This window comes from Neovison vison, chromosome 7 (assembly GCF_020171115.1).
Source record: "Neovison vison isolate M4711 chromosome 7, ASM_NN_V1, whole genome shotgun sequence".
Taxonomy (NCBI): domain Eukaryota; kingdom Metazoa; phylum Chordata; class Mammalia; order Carnivora; family Mustelidae; genus Neogale; species Neogale vison.
In genome coordinates, this window is record NC_058097.1 from 27,879,562 (window position 1) to 27,901,591 (window position 22,030).

The following is a 22,030-nucleotide window of genomic DNA, read 5'->3' on the forward strand; positions in this document are numbered from 1 at the left end:
CTCTTCTCTGAGCTGCCTCTACTGACACCCTCAGATTGCCCCAGGCAGATCTAAGCATGCCCACCTTTATTTCTCCACCCGCACTCCCTCCCCCGACTCCTCTCTCCACCTCCTATACCTTCCTTCATACATATCCTCCCAACTCATTGCCCAAGAAGGGACTTGTTGTCCAAGAAGGGCTGTGGTGGGGCAGGAAGCAGAGTCTCTGACTCTTCTTTATCTTGGGTCGGATTTAGGACAAAGGCAGACCATCTCTTCCAGAAACCCATACAGAAAGAGATTAGCCCCAGACTTAAAAGCGACATTTTTCTTACCCCCTTGATGAAGGTGGAAGAGACAAGACCAAAAGGAGGGAGAGAGGAAGGTTGTATGGGCTCTGTCGCTGTCCCTGCTCACTCCTGACTACACATTAGAGTACTCTGGGCAAATTTATAGTTTAAAATGTCAAAGTTCAGCTCCTAGTCTCTGGGTTTCTAATTTAATCAGTCCATAGTGAGGCCTGTACTTCGGTAGGTTTTGAAAGCTTCCCCCTTCCCTGGTGATGCAACTGGTCAAGGTCAAGGTCAAACACCACTGCTCTAGGCAGCTGCAGGCCTGGAGAGCCTTGTGGAAAGGAGGCTGCACCTCCAGCAAAAAATCTGCTCGGGCCTGGGTTAGCCAGACTGAAGAAGACTCAGCCAAAACAGAAGAGGACACAGGACTTAAGGACCAGAGGGTCCTTCTTCTCAAAGCCCTGGCACTAGGCAGCCTCTAGAATCTTCACACATCCCTGGGGAGAATATGGAAGCCCTGAAACATGACCAGGGGTAAAATTCTTTCCTGGGCCAGAAAGATATGGGCTCAATACAAAAAGTGAAATGTGAAAAACAAAGTTCTGTTTTCCATATTTACATGGAAGGACTGGGATTATCCTCACTGTCTGGCTTTCCCATTAAACCAGGGGCTCCTTGGAAGCAATATCCCAATATTTTTCAAACTTGTATCATGCACATGACATACATGAGTGTTTATAAAACATTTGTTAGATGGAGGGCTAGATAATTGGATAGATGCATAGATGAATGACTGGATGGTTGGATGCATGGATGGATGGATGGATGGATGACTGGACAGTTGTATAGATGAATGATTGATTGGATGGTTGGACGGGTAGATGGATGGATGGATTATTGGACAGTTACACAGATGAATGATTGGGTAGATGGATGGAGGGATGGATGGATGAATGGATAGATGACTGGACAGTTGTATAGATGAATGATTGGATGGATGGTTGGATGGGTAGATGGATGGATGAATGTTCAGACAGTTACACAGATGAATGATTGGGTAGATGAATGGATGGATGGATGGATGACTGGAGAGTTGTATGGATGAATAATTGCATGTAGGGTTGGATGGGTAGATGGATGGATGGATAATTGGACAGTTACACAGATGAATGGGTAGATGGATGGAGAGATGGATGATTGAACAGTTGTATAGATAAATGATTGGATTGGTGGGTGATTGGATGGCTAGATATACAGTTGGGTAGATAGTTAAATGTAGATGGATGGTTGGGTAAGTAAATTGTTGAGTATATGGATGGGTAGACATATAAGCGAGTCAGTGATATTCTGAGGGTTAGTGGATGACCATGTTAGTCCAAGAACAAATGAAAGAATGAGAAAGTGAATGAATGAGAAAATGATTCAGTAATAATTAAATGTGTCAGTGGTTGCTCAGGTCTTCTGAGGGAACCAGAAGAGGAATCAGGTTCCTCTGTTTCATGTTATCCAGTTGTTCCTCCATCATTCCCCTGCTCTATGCAGGAGGGGGTGGAAGCTTTGTTGGTCTGTTTTCTTACAGAAGTGCAGGAATGGGAGGACAAACTGTCAAAAACAAGTAAGGAGGAAAACATGCCTTGAAAAGCACAGCCATTGCATCTGGTTGATTGGCCTCACATTAATCCTGGATTTATTCTCCTAAACAGGGACCAATAGGTCTAACTCCTTGGTGACAGGCATGGGAGGAGCCCTCATGTACCTTTGCAGTGGGTCCTAACTGTTGTGTTCCCCTGCAACTCCTGACACCAGCTGCAGGCCCCATGGCCAGCCCCACAGGCCAGGTGAGACCATACTCCACCCATCAAAAAGCATCCTCAGGTCTGACTCCAAGGAATCTCCCAAGGGATCCACAGGCAGCACTCATTAGCCATGTCTGAGGCTCGAAAGTGGATTTAACTGGGAACATATCAGGACACAAGAAACATCAGGACATGACTGAGTTGACCCTGAAGGCAGCAAAGCATCAAGAAAGTGGAGCTTGTCTTGTCTATGCACATGTACTGAAAGTGAAACCATCTGGGTCTTATGGAAAGTTCTCGGAATTGTTGGCAGAAGTGAGTTCAGCTGCCTAAAATCTTGTGAAAAAAGGAAGGCCCCTGGATCCTTGGCCAGTCACTAGCTCCTACAAACGCATGCCCAGTATGCACACTGGACAAAGAGAAGGGACGCTTGGGCTCTTGTCATCTCCACCCCAGGCTTTTCTGTTCTCAAAAATTTAAATTTCATTGCATCTCTGGCCACAAGAAGCCAGACTTGGCCAGTCTCTTAGCAGGACATAAAAGGAGGGACGAGCAGCCCATTGTTTAGTCAAGTGTCCTCAGTCCCTAAGGGAGGCCAGTGCTTTCCATCACCTCAAATCCAACTTCTCACCCACTTCCTGTTTCTATGGATAAAGGGCTAAGAAGTTCTTGGTTCCAGGGTGCCAAACTCAAACCAATGGCTGATAATCACAACAAAGAAGATCTAATGAACAGAGCTCCCTGAAGACAGAATGAGTTTCCCATGGAGATGGGGAGATGGTGAGGTCCCCGCCACTGAAGGTGTGCAAATCTCACCAGAGATCCATTCATTAAGCAAAGGATTACCCAGATCTAGGGGAGGCCCATGGACCAGAGGCATCAGCATCACCTAGGAGCCTGTCAGAAAGGCAAACTCCCACTCCACCCCTATGGAATCGGACTATCAAGGTGAGACGCAGCAATCTTGAGTTTTGACAAGACTTCCCTGTGATTCTCATGTGTGTTAAAGGTTGAGAAGCACTGCTTGGGGTCACCACTAAGGTCTCCTCCGACACAGGCATGAAAAATGTCCGTGCTTTATCCCTTCAAAACTGCATTGATTTAACCTCTAATGACTCAGAATGTCTGATCCTCCAAACTGGGTTTTAGGGACATTTGCACAAATAATGAAGACATACAAGATTTGTGGGGTGAGGGGTAATGTACAGATGTTACATTTAAAAAAAAAAAAAAAACCACCAAGCTGTAAATATTTTAGCCTCTTCACTGCTCATAAGCGGATGATAGGCTTCACCATAACTGGGTCTGATTCAGTCATTAAAGACAGGCAGACCAGCTCCCATAGTGCCATCAGGGGGAAGACTTGGATAGAATTACGACTTGAAACTCACAAGGAACAAAATGACCTTTCTATTTAAAAATTCTAAAACTTGAGGTGTTTTTTTTTTTTAAATTGGTCCAGCTTTCTCCCCAACCCCACCCCTCTTTGCTAAAATCTGAGGGATGTTCTGCCTTTTCCCGTCCCCCCAACAGCCCAGAGCCTGGCTGTGCCGCGGGCAGAACACGGTGGCCCAGCTCCCAGCCAGTTCTGTTGTCTTGATTTATCTGTAGGCAGAGGGGAGCTCAAGATTTCTGAAAATTTAGTCCAATATGTAAACAGAGCAGGTAGGAGCCCAGGCCCACCGCTCCCCCAGTTAGAGCGGGCGGCGGAGTGTGTAAACTTCTGAGGCGGGGACAGAACCCTGGAAGTGGGGGCTGCAGGAGGAGTCAAAGGCAGGATGAGGATCCTTTATTGAGCAATTTCCACCTGCCAGCCCTGCACCAAGGACCTCTCCTCCACCCTGCCAGTGGCCACAATTATTAACAGCCCTCAGTAGGGAGCAGCCTTAATTCCAAGGTCATTCAGCAGGAAAGAGTGGTGCCTGGACTCCAACCCAGGTGTCTGGCCACAAAGCCATGTTCTTAATCACTCATTCCACTGTAGATCTGGGAGCCAAGGCCAAGTCCTGGCCGTGTTCAAGACTATAGTTGACACCCTGTGTCCCTCCAGGCCTCGGCCTCCTGGTGTGTACAAGCCACGTGGAATAGATGGCCTCTGTGTGCCTTCCAGTCTGACATTTAGGGGCTCGGTGACCGGGCTTATCATCCAAGAGCCAAGTTCAGCCAAGGACTCCGGAGATGGGGGAGGCAGACAGGACTCCAGGATTGCAAGTCTCAGTGTGCGTGCTGACTCCAACGGACTCTTTGGGGGTAACTAACTTTCCCACTCAGACCTCTGCCCTCAACCCAGAGGTGGTCAGTGGGCTGAGGTCAGCGTGTGCGGTGTGGGGTCACCCCTTTCCCTGATTCAGACTGTGCCCCGCCCCCCACCCTCCCAGCTGCGGAGGTGGAGTCACATCCCCTCCCAGGCACGGAGCCTCCACTTTCCAAGACGGGAAGTGTGAACATTTGCAATTCATTTAGGGCTGCTCCAAGGAGGCTGTGGAAGCCAGCTAAGAAAAACTCCGTCCCGTTCCAGATACAGCCTGGGCAGAAAGAAGCAATGCTCTCGAGTTTCTTGCGAGCCAGTTTATAAAAACAATTCAAGACAGGGCAGCGGAATGTCCTGAGTGAGGTCCCGCATTCTGAAAAGCTCCCTCCCCAGGGGATGCCAGGGGCCCTTCCCCGGTCAGCTGCCAGAACGCTGGGAGATTTACGCAAAATGTGGAACGTGGTTTCCTTTGGGGGGGTTTTACGGGAAATGTAGGCTGTGGCTGCAGTTTGACGCGTTTCCACCTGGGGGGGGGTTCCCAGGGCAACCTTTCCGCCACCTGCCTCTCCTTACACCCCGAAGAGGAGGGCGTGACTCCCTGAAGGAGCATTTGCGCAGAGGAGCTGAGCCTGCTCAGCCCTGCGCCTTCTTATCATGGTCTCCCAGCAGAGAACTCCGGCTCTGCTCCCGAGGAAGGGCTACGGTAGGTGGGACCGGCTGTACCAACTCTGGCGATGGCTACAGGGCATTTCATCTTGAAACAGAGTATCAGGAGCTGTGGGGGCCTCATGCCCAGGCCAGAAGCCCTTCTGCAATTCTGCCACCTGCTCCTGATACCCAGGAAAGGCGCAGAGGGCCTGGACTAGGCTGGCCCGGGGCTTCGGCTCCTCTGTGGCTTTACTTAGGCAGTTCCTCCTACCAAAAACCCTCTCCTTTTGCCTTGTCCCTATACACTCCTGTCCTTAGCGACCTGGACTAAATGCTACCTTCTCTATGGTCCTTAGCTCCAAGAGCAAATGCTGATGCAGGATCTCTCACTTTTTTCACCACGACAACTCATGGTAATAAACCCCTTGCACACTAACACAAAACACATGCAAACACGCGGATTGCTAGAGCTAAAATCCAAACTCCACAAGCCAGCTCTGCCTTGACTAGATGTGTCCAATCCGTCTCCTTGTCAAAAAACGGTGGCGATCGGCTAACTTGATTTAAGGACCGTTGAAACATCCAGTTTGTGCTTCAGTTAAAATGCAACCCGAGTACCTGATATGAAATGACCTCTAAGGGAAGGTAAAAAAATTAAAAAAAAAAAAGAAAAAGCAAGACATAGACTAGTGTGTGTACAGCTTGTGACCATCACTGTTTATGTTGAGGGAGACATACGTGTCTCTAGATGAAGACTCAAGAAACTAGTCCCACAGGGTGACCCATGCCTGTCTGTAATGCCCAGAAGAGGATAAGCCATGGAAGGACCCTGTCTCATCTATTCCTATGCCACTAGTACTAGCATCAAGCCTTGCACATAGTAGGTGTACACAGACACTAAACGTGTTGCACTGAATTCAAAAGAACACTCAGGGAGGCTCCCCAACTTATGATCCATGCACCTCTTTCCTTTCTTTGTACCTTCCCTCTTTTTCTCATGAATCCTTCACTAAATACTTACTGAAGACCTACTACGTGCAAGGTACTGGGACGGTAGCAGTTTTCACCTAGTTTTGCCCTATCTCAGAATTGCTCTCAGCCCTGGTCTGCAATTTTGGGGGGGGGGTCCTCTTTGGGGCAGACACTGTGTCTTCAACATGCCGAGAGGAAGTTCCATGTCAAGTCTTTCTTGACATACTGGCTGCTGGTCTCCTGCAACTATCTTTGTTCTCAACGGCGTGGCCAAGGACTCTAGGAATACCAGGGATCACCCTGACACAGGCCACTTGCCCCATTGTTTGTCAGTGGGGCTTCTCACAAAGTCACACCTCCCTGATTATGGTAGACTGTTGCCTCGTGACCCCCATTGAATCTGCACCTGGGTTAGTCCCCACCCACATGGACTCTGGGCTTCACCACAAGATTTATCTTGGCTGTTGGGCCAACAAGAAGCATGACGCAAGCAGAGATGGGAAGAGCTACTTGCACACTGGGGCTTGTCTGCTTGGAACTGCTCTTGGAACTCGGCCGCCATGCTGTGAGAAGCCCAAGCCATTTGGACAGGTTTTGTGGAAATGACCCAAGACGCTCTGGTTGACGGCTGCAGCCGGGCTCCCAGCCAGCACCAACTACCATCCTTGAGTGTGCACCATCTTGGACATTCCAGCTCAGCCAAGCCCCCAGATAGGGAGCCAAGCCACACACACATGGAGCAGAAGGCCTATTGGATCTCAGTCAACCCCAGCATCACAAGAGGTAACAAAATGGTTCTTTCATATCACTATGTCTTGGGCTGTTTTGTTACACGGCAGTAACTAATCACAGCACTGAAAGAGCAGTTCTCAACTACAGCCTCTTGAGGACAATCAAGCCCCCCATGGACCCCATAGGGTCCAAATGGGGTTGTTCTGACATTCCCGGGCTCAGAATCAATATGGGTCATGAGATGTGTATACTCCCCCCTGAGGGACTGAATCCAGGAACAGGGGGAAGTGTCACCCAGGTCAGAATGTGGACTCTGGCGGCCCCCCTCCCCCTCCCCCCAGGAAACCTAGACCTTCGCAGTCACTCAGAACTGTGCCAGCTGAAGCACATGGATTTGATAGTGAAGGAAATGGTTATATCCCAGAGAAGGATGCAAAAGGGCATCAAATTTTAGACCAGAATTTGTGATTTGTCAAATACATGTTAATAAGTCACTTTAGCTTTTCCCCAAGACCCTTGGGATGTCCCAATCCCTGCAATCTTTGGTAGAGAAGTGTGGAACCCTGCTGCACCCCCTACCCCCGATGTTGGGGAGCCTTGGGCTTTGGGAAGGGAAGGAACTTGTTGCAGGCCTCCCTTAGCCAATGGCTAAGCTGGGCGTGGGGGATGGGGACGAGGCAAAGCCAGGCTCTATATCTCCACTCCCAACCTGGCTTTTTACCAATTATCTAGTGACAGACACAAAAGAACTTCTTTTTCAGGCCAACATCCCAACTTAAATAGAAACAAAGACATTACCTTTCCTGATGTCTTCACACCTTTCCAGAGGCTAAAAAACAGGATGACCACGACGACCATCAGACAGAGTGACAGCTGCCACTGGGGGAGGCCAATGTCATGGATCCCGCTGCTCTCGTGCAGGTGCAGGACGCCACGCCTGCCCGGAGGAGAGGGGAGGGGCCGGGGGAGACGGTGGCGTCAGGCAGGATGACCGAGGCTGTGGCACCACTGGCCAGTCCCCCCAGGCTCCCATTGATGGAGACTGGCCTTGGGCTGCACCAGCCACTGCCCCGCATTGTGTGGGCCTGCTCTGCACAGCGGTGGCCGATGCTGGGGATGGGCCTGCCCTGGTTCAACAGATCATATGTCAAATTCTTCCTGCTCACCTCTGTTTTCAAAACAATAACACAAATCTCTTGAGTGCCACCAGCATGTTGGGGAGATGGTGGGAAATAACAGGAAAGTTCCAGCCTTTCAAGAACTCACAGCTTGGAGCAGTGGTTCTCAATAGGAGCAATGGGGTAACTCTGAACTTACCCCCCCAACCCGGGGGACAATGCTGTGCTCCTGGCATCTGGAGGATTGTGACCGGTATCGTCCTACAACGCTCAGGACAGCCTCTAACAGCAAGGAATCATCCAATCCCAAATGTTCACATGGTTGAGTTTAAACATCGCTGTCTAGGGATGAAGATGAGAACAAATGTTCCTTCTCTTTGGGAAGAACCACTAAAGCTAAAGGTAGGCACATCCCGTGCCCTGGCCACTCCATTCCTGGGTATTCACTTAACAGGAATGTGTACATATGCTCACCAAAACACATATTCTAGAATGTTCATAGCAGCATGAATCACAATCACCTCAAACTGAAAAAATACTCAAATACCCATCCACAGTAGAATGGATGAATCATGACACACTCATAAAACGAGATATCATGAAGCAACAAGTTCTCTATGAATGGACCGATCACACAAAATTCTGTGAGAACTCAAAAGCAAACCCAAAGAAGTTGGTACCTTCTGTCTAATGCCTCTCATATAAACTACAACAGGCAAAACTAACCCCAGGACTTAGAAGTCAGGAAAGGCAGGTGCTCCCTAAGTGGGGGAAAATGGGAAGGGATGCTATGGGAATTTCTGGGACACTAGTCAGTCACGTTTCTAGATATGGGCGCTGGTAATATGGCTGCGATCCATCTGTGGCATTCTGGAACCACCCCTCAGTGATATGCACTTCTTTACAATGTGGTGTCCTTCAATAAGAAGTGAGGTGTTTGAAAGTAAGGAAAACAGACAACTACAAGAAAAATGAGGTTGGAGACTATTGGGATTCCTTATTCGATCAACCATGAAGAAACAATAAATAGAATTGCATAGAAAATGACCAACTGCTAATTAGAATCTAATCTAAGTCATTAGGATCTACCTGAAGGTCAAGTTAGACCAAATGAAAAAATAGTAGACCAGGTCCCAGGGGATGGAGGTTCCCCGCCCCCCAATTCCACATCCTTACAAGACAAAGAAGGCAGAACTGTTTCCATGGAAGAGAGGACAGCTTGGGAAGATGTTCTTCCTGCCCCCAGATCATTTGTCCCTCAGTGAGGGTCCTCTGGGGGCAGGTTCATTCTGGGCCTCACCAGCACACGATGCCTTGTGTGTGGTTGGGGCAGGGGCTTACATTCTAGCACCAGTGACAGGATTACAAGCACAGTCACAATAAAGTGTGACCAGGGTTGGGAGCTGAGAGAGCTTCAAGGGCACCCAGAACTCGTCCCTGCCATCCTCCACTGCACTCCACACTCAGAGGCTACAAACCACCAATACCCTTCAAGGCCTTCTCCAATGTCACCTCCTCTGGGAGGCCTCCATGATCACCTCTGGCATGGATCTTTCAATCCTTCCATTTCCCATGGCTCTTGGTTCATTTCCCAAGCCATGCCTGCTCTTGCCACAGGAGGGCTGGCTGCCTACAAGGCTCTCCCTGGGGTGAGGAGGTGGATGGGCCATCTCTGGGTCACCAGTGCTAAACCCGGGCCTCACAGGTAGACCTGTTAACTCAGAGAATATTATTGGATCAAGAGCAACTGCTTACAATCTTTCTTGCTAAACCCAATAACCCATCTTCTAAAAAATGAGACCCAGGACCTACCCAAGAGGAACCAGGGAGCCCAGAGGGTCAGCCTCCCACAGGCCCTCACTTCTCTCGGCAGCTCCTCCCCCAACCTGGAGGGGTCCTCACCCTTCTGTCCAGGTCCCTTACACCGTCCAGGGCCACTCATGTTAAAAGCTAAATGTATCTTGATATATTGTCCTTCCCTAGAGGAGTGCTTTAACTCAAAAGGAGGACACACTAATGGCAAAAGTTTGCACGACCACAGTGGATAAATGGGGGGCGGGATGTCAATTGTCTCTGTGCCTGTCTGTATCTCTGTCTCTCTCTCTCTCCCCTCCTTCCTTCCCTCCTCTTTCTCCTCTACTCCCTCCACTCCCCCCAAAAGAGAAATTCAAGGTATGGAGAATGTCACTTGGAGGCCTAGCAAATTCTTACCCTGCACATTTGAATCAGGCAGAGATCTTTTTAACGAGTCCTGATGTCTGGGCCCTGCTCTCAACCAACTAACTTAGAACCCATGGGGGAATGGGCCTGGGCACCAGCATCTTTTAAATTCCCCGGGAGATTCTCCTGGGCAGCCAAAGCTGAGACCACCCCCCGCCCCCACCCTACAAAGAGGTCTGTCTAAATTATAGGTTTTCTTTAGAGCAAGCTTGAGTCTTCTAGAAACTGTCTTTACTTTCCTGGCAAAACAAAACTGGTTTTCTGTGCCTACGGGGGGCGGGGGTGGGGAAGGCTCAGAGAAGTTCAGAAAACGTGAGCTTGGAATATTTGGTATGCTTGAGTGTCAGAGGGGCCCACAGAATCAGAGGCAGATGGCTGGGCTCGCTGGGACCAGTGCATTAGACCCTGAAGGTGCTGCACTTGTGGGGAAAATGCACCCAAGTCTGGAAACTTTGTTAGCGTCCTTGGGCAGGAGACGGCATTTGAGGAGGCCACTACTGTCCCTGTGCGTGAACTCACGCATTCGTTTATTCATCCCTTCCAAACTGATGTCTATTATTTGCAAGAACGTGAAGGCAAACAGACCGGGGCCCAGAACGGGGGTCAGAGAGACCTGGGCTCCCGCCCTGGTCCTGCCACCAGCGACAGGAGGCCTGAATCTGTCCTCTGATTGTGCAAACTCATTCTATACATTTGCGGTGAGACAGGCAGTGCCGGGATCTGGGGACACGGCTGTGGACAAGCAGGTGTCGGCTCCCGCCACATGGAGCTCCCATGGGACTGGAGGGTGGGCACAGGAGCTGGTGCAGACATTCCCCACCTTGAGCTCATTCCCTTCTTAGGAAAGTGCTTCTCATGGGGATGAAATCACAGATGAGACAGTGGCGTCTAGAACTCAGGGAACTCAGAAAATGCTCCACGAATGGTAATTGTAACTATCATGAGACCGTCCCAGCCTTCAAGGAGCGGCAAAGGAGCTAAGGGGTGCCCCCAAACTGGCTGAGGGAGCTAGCCTTAGGAAGTCAGCCGGCGGGGGGGGCTCCCCTCTGCTGCGGGCATGGCTGGTACCTTCTCTGCTGGGCGTGGGGGAGCAGGTGAGCTGAGAGGAGGGGCAGAGCTGCAGCAGAGGGAGAGAGGGACAGAGGGGGCATGGATGGACGCATGAGTCTGCAGGCGAGCAAGTGTGAGTGAGTGAGCACAGCTGTGTGACCCACAAAAGCCCACGTACCCCCGCCCTAGATGGCTCCCATCCCTGAGGCCCCCAGGCCAGACGCTGTGGCTTTAAACTCCTCCACATCAGCTGCCCCATGCAATCAGGTTCTGTGTGTGGCCCCCCCAATCCTGCCTCCTGGTCTTCTACCAACATCCCCACCCTTGCAGCCGTGTCCCAGACCAGACGCACATTCTCTTCCCCCTGGACTGGTACAGATGTCTCCCCACCTCCCCACTACCCAGTCTCTCTGCGACCCCTTAATACAGTCTGGACTGCTATAGAACCTTCGGTCAGACGTGTCCTTCTAATCTGTCACTCTCCCAAACCCTGAGTCCTCAAACGGTCCCTATCACCTCTAACAGCGGTTATCCTCACTGGGGGCAGTTTTGGCCCCGCCTCCCCAGGGCTGCTCGGCAATGTCTGGGTTGTCCCATCTGGAGTGGAGGGAGATGCTGCTCCTGTCTCATGGGCAGAGGCCAGAGATGTTACCAAACATCCCAAGTGCACAGGACAGCTCTGCCCCAACAGAGAATTTCCTGTTAAAACTGTGGTGGTTATGAAATCCTGGTCCAAAGGATAAAAACATAAGCCTTCCAGAACCTGAGGCCTTTCCTAATTGTCCCCTGCCTAGCGCATCCCCTGTCTCACCACACCCTGCCCTGGGCTCCTGGCCATGGCCAGTCACTGTCATTTCTCCGCCATCTGAAGCTCTTGTTGCTCTGGGGCTTGGAACTTTCTGTTCCCTTTCATCTAGAACACACTTCCTGACCCAATTTGTCTGCCTGGCTAGTGTCAGCTCAAAATGATGCCCTGACAGGCTCTTGTCCTATGCTCTGAGAGAAAGACAGAAAGATAGAAGGAGGGGGAGAGAAGGAGGGGGAGAAGGAAGGGGAGGAGCAGGGTGAGGGGGAGGAGGAGGAAGAGCTGGGGGAGGGGGAAGAGGAAGGAGAAGAGAAGGAGGAGGAGGAGTTGAACAGAGGGTGGGCCTATCCAAAAAGACAGAGAACCTAGACCAGGTGATGAACCCGCCCAAATCTTCATTCTGCTTTTTCATTGTTTTATGGGCTGAGGGTTGAATGGTGGCACCAACCATTTGGCCCATTTGACTATTAAAATGATGATAAAAAGGGGTGCCTGGGTGGCTCAGTGGGTTAAAGCCTCTGCCTTCCGCTCAGGTCATGATCTCAGGGTCCTGGGATCAAGCCCCACATCGGTCTCCCTGCTCAGCGGGGAGCCTGCTTCCCCCTCTATCTCTGCCTGCCTCTCCACCTACTTGTGATCTCTGTCAAATAAACAAATAAATAAAATCTTTTTAAAAAAATGATGATAAAAGGGACTGGACCAACTCTACTTGGCCTGAAATGTGCTAAAATGATGCCAGTGTCCAGCTGGAGGGACAGTGTCCCGTCGGAAGGCCCCCACGTGCATGTGAAGTCCACATTCAGGTTTTCGGGGCTTGTTTAGATATTTGCCAGGGAAAAGGCCAGACTCTTGAGCTGATTCCCAGGAAAGGAAATGTGAACCCAGGCTCTCCCCAGCAGGCCCAAGCCTCAGGGGTTAGCACAAGGAACTAGGGTTTGTTGTACTTTTCCAGCAGTTTAATGAAAATGAATCATCGTAAAGTATATGGTCCAGACTTTCCGAAGTCAGTGGGCCAAATGGGCTCAGTTTCTTCCTTGACATTTGAGCCCAGAGGGTTAGCCCCAGGAGCGGATGGGGACTTCTCTGCCCCACAGGGACAGGCAGGGGGTAGACGTTTTCTGTCTCCCGAGCACGTTCACCAGGAGTGCCCTTTTACAGGTAAAGTTAGAGCATCGGGCTTTCTTTTTAGCCGGATGCTTGGCTTCAGGCCTGCGGCCTGGGGAAAGTATCAGTTTTGTTCCCTTGGATGGTGTTTTCAATCCATCGGCCTAAATGAGTGCAAGATGACAACCAAATCGGCCAGCAGGCTCTGGGGAAAGAAAAAAAAGGACCTGGCCTCCTCAGGGTTGGCAGTGGGAGTCCTCCTCGCTGCCTCTCCAGCCTGAGATGGGCCAACTCTTACGAAGCAGAAACACTGAGACAAAAGGGCCATGTGCCATTAAAAAAAAAAAAAAAAAAATCCAGTAGCAGCTCCTGCCTCAGTGACTTCGAGGTGCACAGAAGGCAGTTAGAGGTGAGAAAGGTGAGCCTTGGAACTTGAGACAGTGAGTTCCGTAAGTTCTAGACACCACTGTCTCATGTTCTGTCCGGAGAGATTTCCGCACGCACATCCTGAACGGATGGAGGAGAAAGACAGGAGAGCCTTGGCCCAGACCCCATGGGCTGGGATCCCAGCTCTGCCGCTTCCCTAAAAACCTGACCTGCCACCTTCTTATCTATGAGACAGGCATAATTTCCACCTCCACCGTGTCTGCAAACCAAGTGGGGCTTGGGTGGGAAGAGAGCCTGGCATGCACTGTGCAGGGAAGCTTGCAGGGGTAGGACCCAGGGGTGAGTCCTGCAGAGCACAGAGCTGCCAAAAGAGTCCCAGAGGCTGCTCCCTACTGCAGGCCTCCTGTCCCCAAGCCCCGCTCATGGAAGAACACCATCTTCCTCCACGGTAACCTGTTCACAGCTGAGCCACGCCTGGAAGAAGTCTAGGGCTGTGGCTGAAGTGATCCAGGTCTCAAAACCCAACTGGCCTCTCTCCCTCCTGCTGGGCCGGGGTGGGGGGTCGGGTCTCTGCTGGGGCTGATGTGCTGGCCACTTAGACGCATGCCGCAGAGGAACCAAATAATGACTAGATTGGAGCCCACCGACACTATCCTTTTCCATTTTAATTTACAAGGAGGAGGATGGCCAAGAGCAAAAAGAAAAATCATGCCTTTCTCTTCGCACGAGATGGCAATGGGCAGAGCGAGGAGCCGGTGGCCTGTATCTGCAGCACCCTCAGCCCATCCTCCTCAGCTGCCTCCTGGTCCAAACCGCACTCATGAACTACAGGCGCCTAACACCTCCACCCGCAAGCTTCCGGAAGGTTCTGGAATTTTCTGAGGCCCCACTCCTCAGAAGAAGTCCAAAGGAGGTCCTCGATGTCCCACGATAGGACACTGTTGGGATGTCAGCCTGAACCGGGAAGACTCTTGCTCTGTCTGAGACAGGAAGGCAGAGTGGCTCTGATATCAGAGGCTCCCCAGGAGCTGTTCATAAGAGTCCCCAGGCCCTGGCTGCACCCAGACCCACGAAATCAGGGCCTCTGGGTGCAAGGTCGAGGCATCTGTGTGTTTTAAAGCTCTCCGCGTGGTTCTGAATCACTGTCCTGGATGGGGAACTTGGCCTTTCCTTCCACTTTGGATGCCAGCTGTAATGTGCATGACCCTGGCCAAGTCATTTCCTGCGTGGGCCTGTTCCCTCATGTGCAGAACAAGAACAATTCCAGACCACAGTGCTCCGGATGAAAAGCCTCAGCATGCAACAACGGGGGGCATAATTGAAACCAGACAAATGTGAGTTGTGACTAGGACGACGTTTCTGAATGAAAATGACCGTTGATAATGGCGAGAATGCAGAACAAGCCAGCGATGAGGAGAATGGCGGGCCGTGGGTTTCACTGACTGGCAAGGTAAGGGCTGGGGTGCACTGAGGGGAAGAGTCACAGAAACCTCATGGGGTGGAGGTGAGGCTTCCCCCGAAGTCATGCATACAAGGAAGTCAGCAGAAAGCTGAACGTGTGTGGGGAGCAATGAGCTGTTCATGGGACATTGAGGGAGACAGGAAGGATGTAGCAGCAAGGCTTTGAATCTGACGACCATGATGGACTCTATCCCCCCAAATTCTGAAACCTATATAGTTTTGCATGTACCAGCTGGAAATCCATAGGAAACACAGAGGGAGAGAGGATGCAGGGCAGGGACCCTTAGCAAATTTGCTGTGAGAACTCATGGAGGGTCAGTTTGGGTCCCGAGCCCCTAATTCTCCTGAGCCCCAGAAGGCAGCAGACTTTCCAGAGGCCCCTTTTAACCAAACCGTATCTCCTTGGCTTCACCGTCCTGAGATCGCAGGGATGGAAACTGGCCCAAAGGGCCAGTCTCCAGATAAATGGGACTCACTCCCAGGAACTTGGGGTAGAGAATCCGTCAGACTGACAGATGCTGGTCCTAGTGTTTTGTCTTTTATGAAGCTATCTTTTCTCATCCTCTGGACCTCAACTGCCCAAGGTGATAGCCGCCAGCCTCGTGCAGCTCTTTAAAGGTAAGTTGACAAAAATTACATAGCATTTAAAAATGTAACTTTTCGGTCACACTGGTCACATTTCCACGGCTCCGCTGGCCACAAGTGGCTCCTTCACTGAACTACACAGATAGAGAACCTCTCTAGAGCAGGAGTCAGCAAACCACAGCCTCCAAGCCGAATCCAAGAATGGTTTTTATCTTTTGGAAGGCTAAAAGGAAGCAAAGCAGAATAGGCAAGAGACATAGAAGGCCCTCAAATTCCCAAATATTTGCCATCTGGTCTTTCATAGAACAGTTTGCCACACCTATTCCAGACCACGTACACCCTGAGTGAGATCCCAGTGGCATTTCCCTATCCCATGCCATGGCTTGTAACAGGATTTCCCACCTACCTGCTGACTTTCGCGTCGAGATTGCTAAAGCAGGCCTCCCTCCCAGCCCCCCGCCCAGGAATAAACACAGTCCATGTGCTCCATTCCCAAGAGCCCGCCATGCAAACATTGTCCACTGGGTGGCCTAAGACAGGCCTCAAGACGTAAAAGGATGGATGAGAGGAATACAGGATTCAAGGGAACCACAAGATAAATGTTGACGGTTCTGGATATAAAATAAAATGAAAAAATAATAAAAATTAAAATAACCACCCATGAGTCCATACAGACAGAAATGAGTGAATGAGGACACGCAGATCCAACCCACCACGAGCTCTCAGAACCTCATTCCTGCTAGAGTGACCACTATCAAAAAATAAGACGTTACAAGAGCTGGTGAGCCTGGAGAGAAGGAAGCCCTTGTGCCCTGCGGGAGGGGACACAAACGGGTGCAGCCACTGTGGGAAACAGTACAGAGACTCCTCAAAAAGTTAAAAACAGGGGTGCCTGGTAGGCTCGGTCGGTGAAGCATCTGGCTTCGGCTCGGGTCATGATTCTGGAGTCCTGGATGGTCTCCCTTTGACCCTCCCTTTGCTCATGCTCTGTCTCTCTCTGTCAAATAAATAAAATCTTTTTTTATAAAAAGCTAAAAATAGAACTATCCTATGACCCAGCAATTCCACTGCTGGGTACTTATCTGGAGGCAGTGGAAACACTAAGTCAGAAAGATACCTACGCCCCTATGCTCACTGCAGCTCTGTTTATGAGAGTCAAGACATGGAAACAAGACATCCACGGACATGTGAATGTATAAGAATGATGGAGTGTGTGTGCGTGCGTGTGTGTGTGTGTGTCCACGTGCGGGGGCAGGGAGAGAAAGTCACACATGCATGCACACACACACACACACACACACACACTATGGTATCTCTATACACAATATTCAGCCATGAAAAGGAAGGAAATCCTACCATTTGGGACAATGTGGACAGACCTTGAAGGCATTCTGCTAAGTGAAATAAGTCAGGGGGCGCCTGGGTGGTTCAGTGGGTTAAAGCCTCTGCTTTCGGCTCCGGTCATGATCCCAGGATACTGGGATCGAGTCCCACATCGGGTTCTCTGCTCAGCGGGGAGCCTGCTTCCCCCTCTCTCTGCCTGCCTCTCTGCCTACTTGTGATCTCTGTCTGTCAAATAAATACGTAAAGTATTTTTTTAAAAAAAGAGAAATAATTCAGGCAGAGAAAGACAAATGCCATATGATTCCACTTATATGTGGAATCTACATTTAAAAAAAAAAAAAAAAACAGGGCTGCCTGGGTGGCTCAGTCGGTTAAGCCGCTGCCTTCGGCTCAGGTCATGATCCCAGGATCCTGGAATCGAGCCCTGCATCCCGCTCCTTGTCCAACAGGGAGCCTGCTTCTTTCTCTGCCTCTGCCTGCCACTCTGTGTGCTTCTGGTTGCTCTCACTGACAAATAAATAAATAAAATCTTAAGACACACACACACACACACACACACACACACACACAAAACCCCAAACCCATAGATAAAGAAGATGAACTAGTAGTTGCCAGAGGCCGGGGGTGGGGGGTGGGGGGTGGGGGGGGCAAACAGGGTGGGGTGAGTCAAAAGAGACAAAGTTCCAATTCTAAAATAGGTAAGTCCTGGGGATGCCACACACAGCGTAGGGAATCCGGTTAACAGCATTGTCCTGTAAATTTGAAAGTTGCCAAGAGAGTAGATCTTAACAGGTTCTCATCACAAAGGAAAAAAAAAATTGTAATTATGTGCGGTGATGGATGTCCACTGAACTTACTATAGTCATCATTTTGCAATGTATACATGTTTCAAATTGCTATATACCTGAAATTCACATAATGTTTTATGTTCATGGTATCTCAGAACAAAAAGAATTTGTAAGTGATCTAATGAATGAATACAGAGGGGAAAAAGGATAACTTCCTTACAGAAGAATTCCAACCCATTAATCTAGACGGAATGATGGGAATAGAAAAATCGCAATGAGACCAACGGTCTCATAACCATCTTTGCTTGCAAGAATCACTGAGGGGTGCTTGAGAATTGTGTGTCGGAGGATGACGAGAAACAAGATATTTGGATAACCTCAAGTGGCTTGGGGAAGACACTTGTGGATGACAAAAGAAATAATGCTGTCTCCACCCAGAAGGAAGCTGGCTGCTCCCATCTTAGCCAAGCAATCACGGTTAACGTCCCTGATAAGGAGAGACTGGCATCACGTACCCCCACGCCGCCCCAGCATTCAGCTCCGGGAAGGACGCAGCATCTTCCCTCCGGGATTCTCGTCCAAAATGCCTAAGCTCAGTTGAACCAGGAGAAAACAGCAAACCAGTCTACACGGAGGGCGCCTTTATAGAATCACTGACCGCTACTCTTCATAAGGGTCATGGTCACGACACTCAAGGAAAGACCAAAGAATTCCCACAGTCTGGAGACTAAGGGGAAGCAGATCCTGGGCTAGAAAAGGACACGAGTGGGAAAACGGATGAATTAAAAAAAAAAAAAAAGTTCTGTAGCAGGTGAATTAATAGCACAGGAACATTCATTTTCTGATTTCACTCCCGTCATTCTGGTTCTATAAGGTGTCAGGTCGGTGGAGGGCATAGGAGAGTTTCAGGGGTTACTTTTATAACTTTTTGTGTCTAAAATGATGTCAGTATCTAAAGTGACTTTTAAAAAAAGATGTTCTGTCTTCTATCACCAGTCAGTGACTCTCATGCACACACGGTCCAAATGCTTCCCCCAAGCTGCTCACGGTTGACTTGCCTCCCGCCTCCCAAATTTCACACACCAGCTCCAGCTCCTGGCCCGGCCGGAATCCCCAAGTGACAGCTTCGGGATCCGTTCCACTGGGGTTCGAGCTACAGCGCCATCGGCTGAGCCTTTTTAGATGTTCCCTTGGCTGGCTTCATCTGTTCTCTTGTCACCTCCTCAGAGAAGCCCTCCCAGACCACAGGAGCAAATGCTCCTTCCCCTTCACCTCCCCAACCATCTCTGTTTACCACATACCTGGTTTTGGTTCCTTAAGAGCACTTACACTCCCGAAAATGTGTTTCATTTCCCGAAGGGCACATCGACTCTCTCAAACTTTCTTGCTTTCCTGCCTGCCGACCTGGGCACTTCTCCCCAGCCCTGCTGTCCCCTGCCAGAACCCAGGGTCGGTCACTGTCCCGTCCATGGCCGGATCCTCAGCTCCCAGCAGGTGCTGGCTGCCCAACGCATCCCACACACCACGGCTGGGGTGTCCCCTTCTGTCTCAGGGTGTTTCCTTAGCCTTGGGCCCAGGTCCGGCCCAGTACAGGGGTTGGTGTGCCCGTGTGAGTAGGACACGCGGCCGATGACTTACTCATAGAACTCTGCTGCGGGCGTGAACTTGTACTTGGAGTACTTGGTGTGGTTGCCCAGCACGGAGCTGTTGAGGAGCTTGGGGTCGGTGCAATTGGGGCTGTTCCAGGAATGGCCGCAGTCAGTCCAAGGCAGCTTGAGGGTGAAGGAGGAGAAGAGGTAGTAGAGCGACCAAGCGATGATGACGTTGTAGTAGAAACCAACGTAGATGGCGATGAGGATCACGGCATAGCCCACTCCTGTGGGGGGGGCACAGCGAGGTCAAGAGGGGGCTGCCCCTGGCCCCGTCCCAGAGCCACTCACATCTCCTGGAGAGCCAGCTCCAACCACGGCATGACCCAACCCCTCTGCCTCTCCTTCTCGGCAGCCTCACCCATACACCCTGGGAACCCACCAGCCCTTCGCCCGAGTGCTCTCTCTTGCCCCAGGGCCCCTCGGCTTCCTCATCAGGCCGGCCAGGAGTGCCAGGTCCTCGTTGCCCCCAGGGAGCAGCCAGAGTGTAAGTACTGGAGTGGACAGAGGTATTGGAGTGTGAGTACCCCGGGTCCCTCACCCCTGGGGCGGAGTAACAGTGAGATCCGCTAATACTCTCTCCCCATGGGGTGAGCCGCTGGTGCACAGTGGAACTGGCTTGATGACACACCCTTTATTGGCTGACTCGCATTCTCTGTGCCCTAACAGTCCTTCCTAGAATCACCTCCCAAAATAACTCCCTACACAAATCCTTGTCTCAGGACCTGCTTCTGGGGAACCCCAAACAATCTCCCTGATTAGTACTGGCCCTACTTTCAACCATCTGCTTCGTGCATGTGCCAATGCCACCCTCCTAAATGTATCAAAGCTCCCCGTGGGCTAGCTAGTTCTACGCTTTTGCCTAGGGCAGAGTTTCTTTTTCTGTCTGTGCAGCATTGCTTTAAGGAAGTTGCCTTAAGCATTCTTAGTATGTGAGGTTTGGGTTGAGGCTAATCCCTCACATCCTTGGCTTAGCTATAGGCACATGCCTCAGACCTGGCCATTCAGAGTTCTGCTAGCCCAGAGCCACAAGGATGAGTTGATAGATGGGTCTATGACTCAAGTAAAACCAATGAGAGTCCTCTCTGTGAACTTTAAAGATGATAGAATGTGTTTTTTATTTATTGTGTCACTGTTAAACTTGGTAGGAGGTCAAATTGTTGCTGATGGCCAGTTTTGCTGGTACCCGAGAAGAATATGCCTGAGATGGATGCTAATGCTGACTTCAAATGGACAGAGGTGGAGAGAAATTCCAGATAATCTTATTCAAGCACTTGGATCAAGCTGCACCTGAAGCTGGAACAAAACTCTTAGACTTTACTGTATCATAAGCCAATTAGTTCTCTTCTACATTAAAGTCATTTTGAGTGGGATTTCTGGAAACTAAATAATACTAACCAATACACATGTCTTACAAGCCTCTTGCACCAACCTGTGTCTGGGAAGGGGGTTCGAGACACATATAAACTGAGAAGAGGTGTATGGGAACCATACCGGCCTTAATGTCGTCTGGGCCCTGGTCACTAATCAGTGCTTGGGAGGCGCTAGTTCTGACTCCATGCCCTTCTCATCAAGGTACAGGAGCCAAGAAAGGCCAGTTGTTACGGCTACTTTCTCCAGATGTGCTCCAAGTCCCAAATGCAAGCAGGCCTCCTCCCCTCTCCCAGCTGTGATCAGTCAGGGGTGGCTGCTGGATCCAAGATGGTGTGACAGGTTTCTAGCTGAGCCTGGAAAGGCCCACGAGCAGCTTACCACATCTCTCCCATGAGAGCATGAGTGGAGAGGAGCTGGGTACTTGTGACTTTCCATAAAAATTTCCCACGTGGAAAACAGACACCCCCTGCCCACTCAGCAGTAGAAGTGGGACTGGTCCCCAAGAGTCTAGACTTTCTAGGCTAAGCTCTTCCTGACACACCCAAGGCTCTCCCTATAACACTGAACAGTGGGTGCCCTTGACCTCCCTGCCTACTGGCCTCAGAGAGCCGCTCTACTTCAGATCCCACCTCTGGAGCAGTTTCTCCAAGGGCCCCCAGGGCAATCTTGTGGATGATCTTGAACTCCCCCAGACCCACGCTTTACCTTTGAAGAATGGGCATATCTTCCACACCGTGGCCGCTCCTTCTCGGTTGTACTGGCCCAGGGCCAATTCCATGTAGAACAGAGGCATCCCGGCGATGATGAGGAACAGTGTGTATGGAATCAGAAAGGCACCTGGAGGACACAGAGGCAGCATGTGACTTCCCCGGAGCCCTGCCCAGCCTTACGCCTGCCCCTCAGGGTGCCTGGATCCACATTTCCAGAACTCAGGGTTCTTGTTTCCCAGGTCCCTGGCCACTTCCCCAGGGATGCTTGGCACATAAATACAGTGACACAGAGCCACGGATACAGATCGTCACACTGATGGCAACTGTGGGGGCACCAAGAAGAACCATCAGTCATGCTAATGAGGTTCTGTGGGCTGAGCAGTAAAATCTGGCTTCATCAAAGTGGAATGGGCTTGTTTCTTGCAGGATTCTTCCAGCCTTTGATACCCATGCACAGAGTGTGCCATGAGGATGCTAAGAGGTACAGCCTTTACCCAATTCCTGCAACCGCAGAACATCTCCTTGCCCAAACCGTTGCTCTGGGGGAGGCCAATCGCCCCAAAGCCTCCTGGGAGAGGTCAGAAAATGGCAATCAGAGAGGGAGAGAGACGTGCCCACCTATGACTGAGTTTCTAATTTGTCTCATTTTCAGTTCCCAGGGGGCTTTCCCAAACACAATCTCACTGGATTCTTAGTTTCACTATGAGACATCATCAGACAGGGTCACTATGTCACTATGTCAGAGGAAACTGAGGGCAGAGTTG

General features: G+C 50.5%; 1 protein-coding gene across 1 annotated transcript in view; it reads right to left on the reverse strand.

The window, feature by feature from the left end:
* The window catches only part of SLC6A2 (solute carrier family 6 member 2), a 43,155-nt gene that overhangs the window by 10,125 nt on the left and 11,000 nt on the right, over window positions 1-22,030 (reverse strand). The window contains exons 2-4 of the mRNA XM_044260418.1: window positions 21,262-21,393; window positions 19,172-19,409; window positions 7,470-7,608 (exon numbers count right to left, since the gene is read on the reverse strand). Coding sequence (XP_044116353.1) covers window positions 7,470-7,608; window positions 19,172-19,409; window positions 21,262-21,393 — 509 coding nt within the window. The remainder of the gene's footprint in view (window positions 1-7,469; window positions 7,609-19,171; window positions 19,410-21,261; window positions 21,394-22,030) is intronic.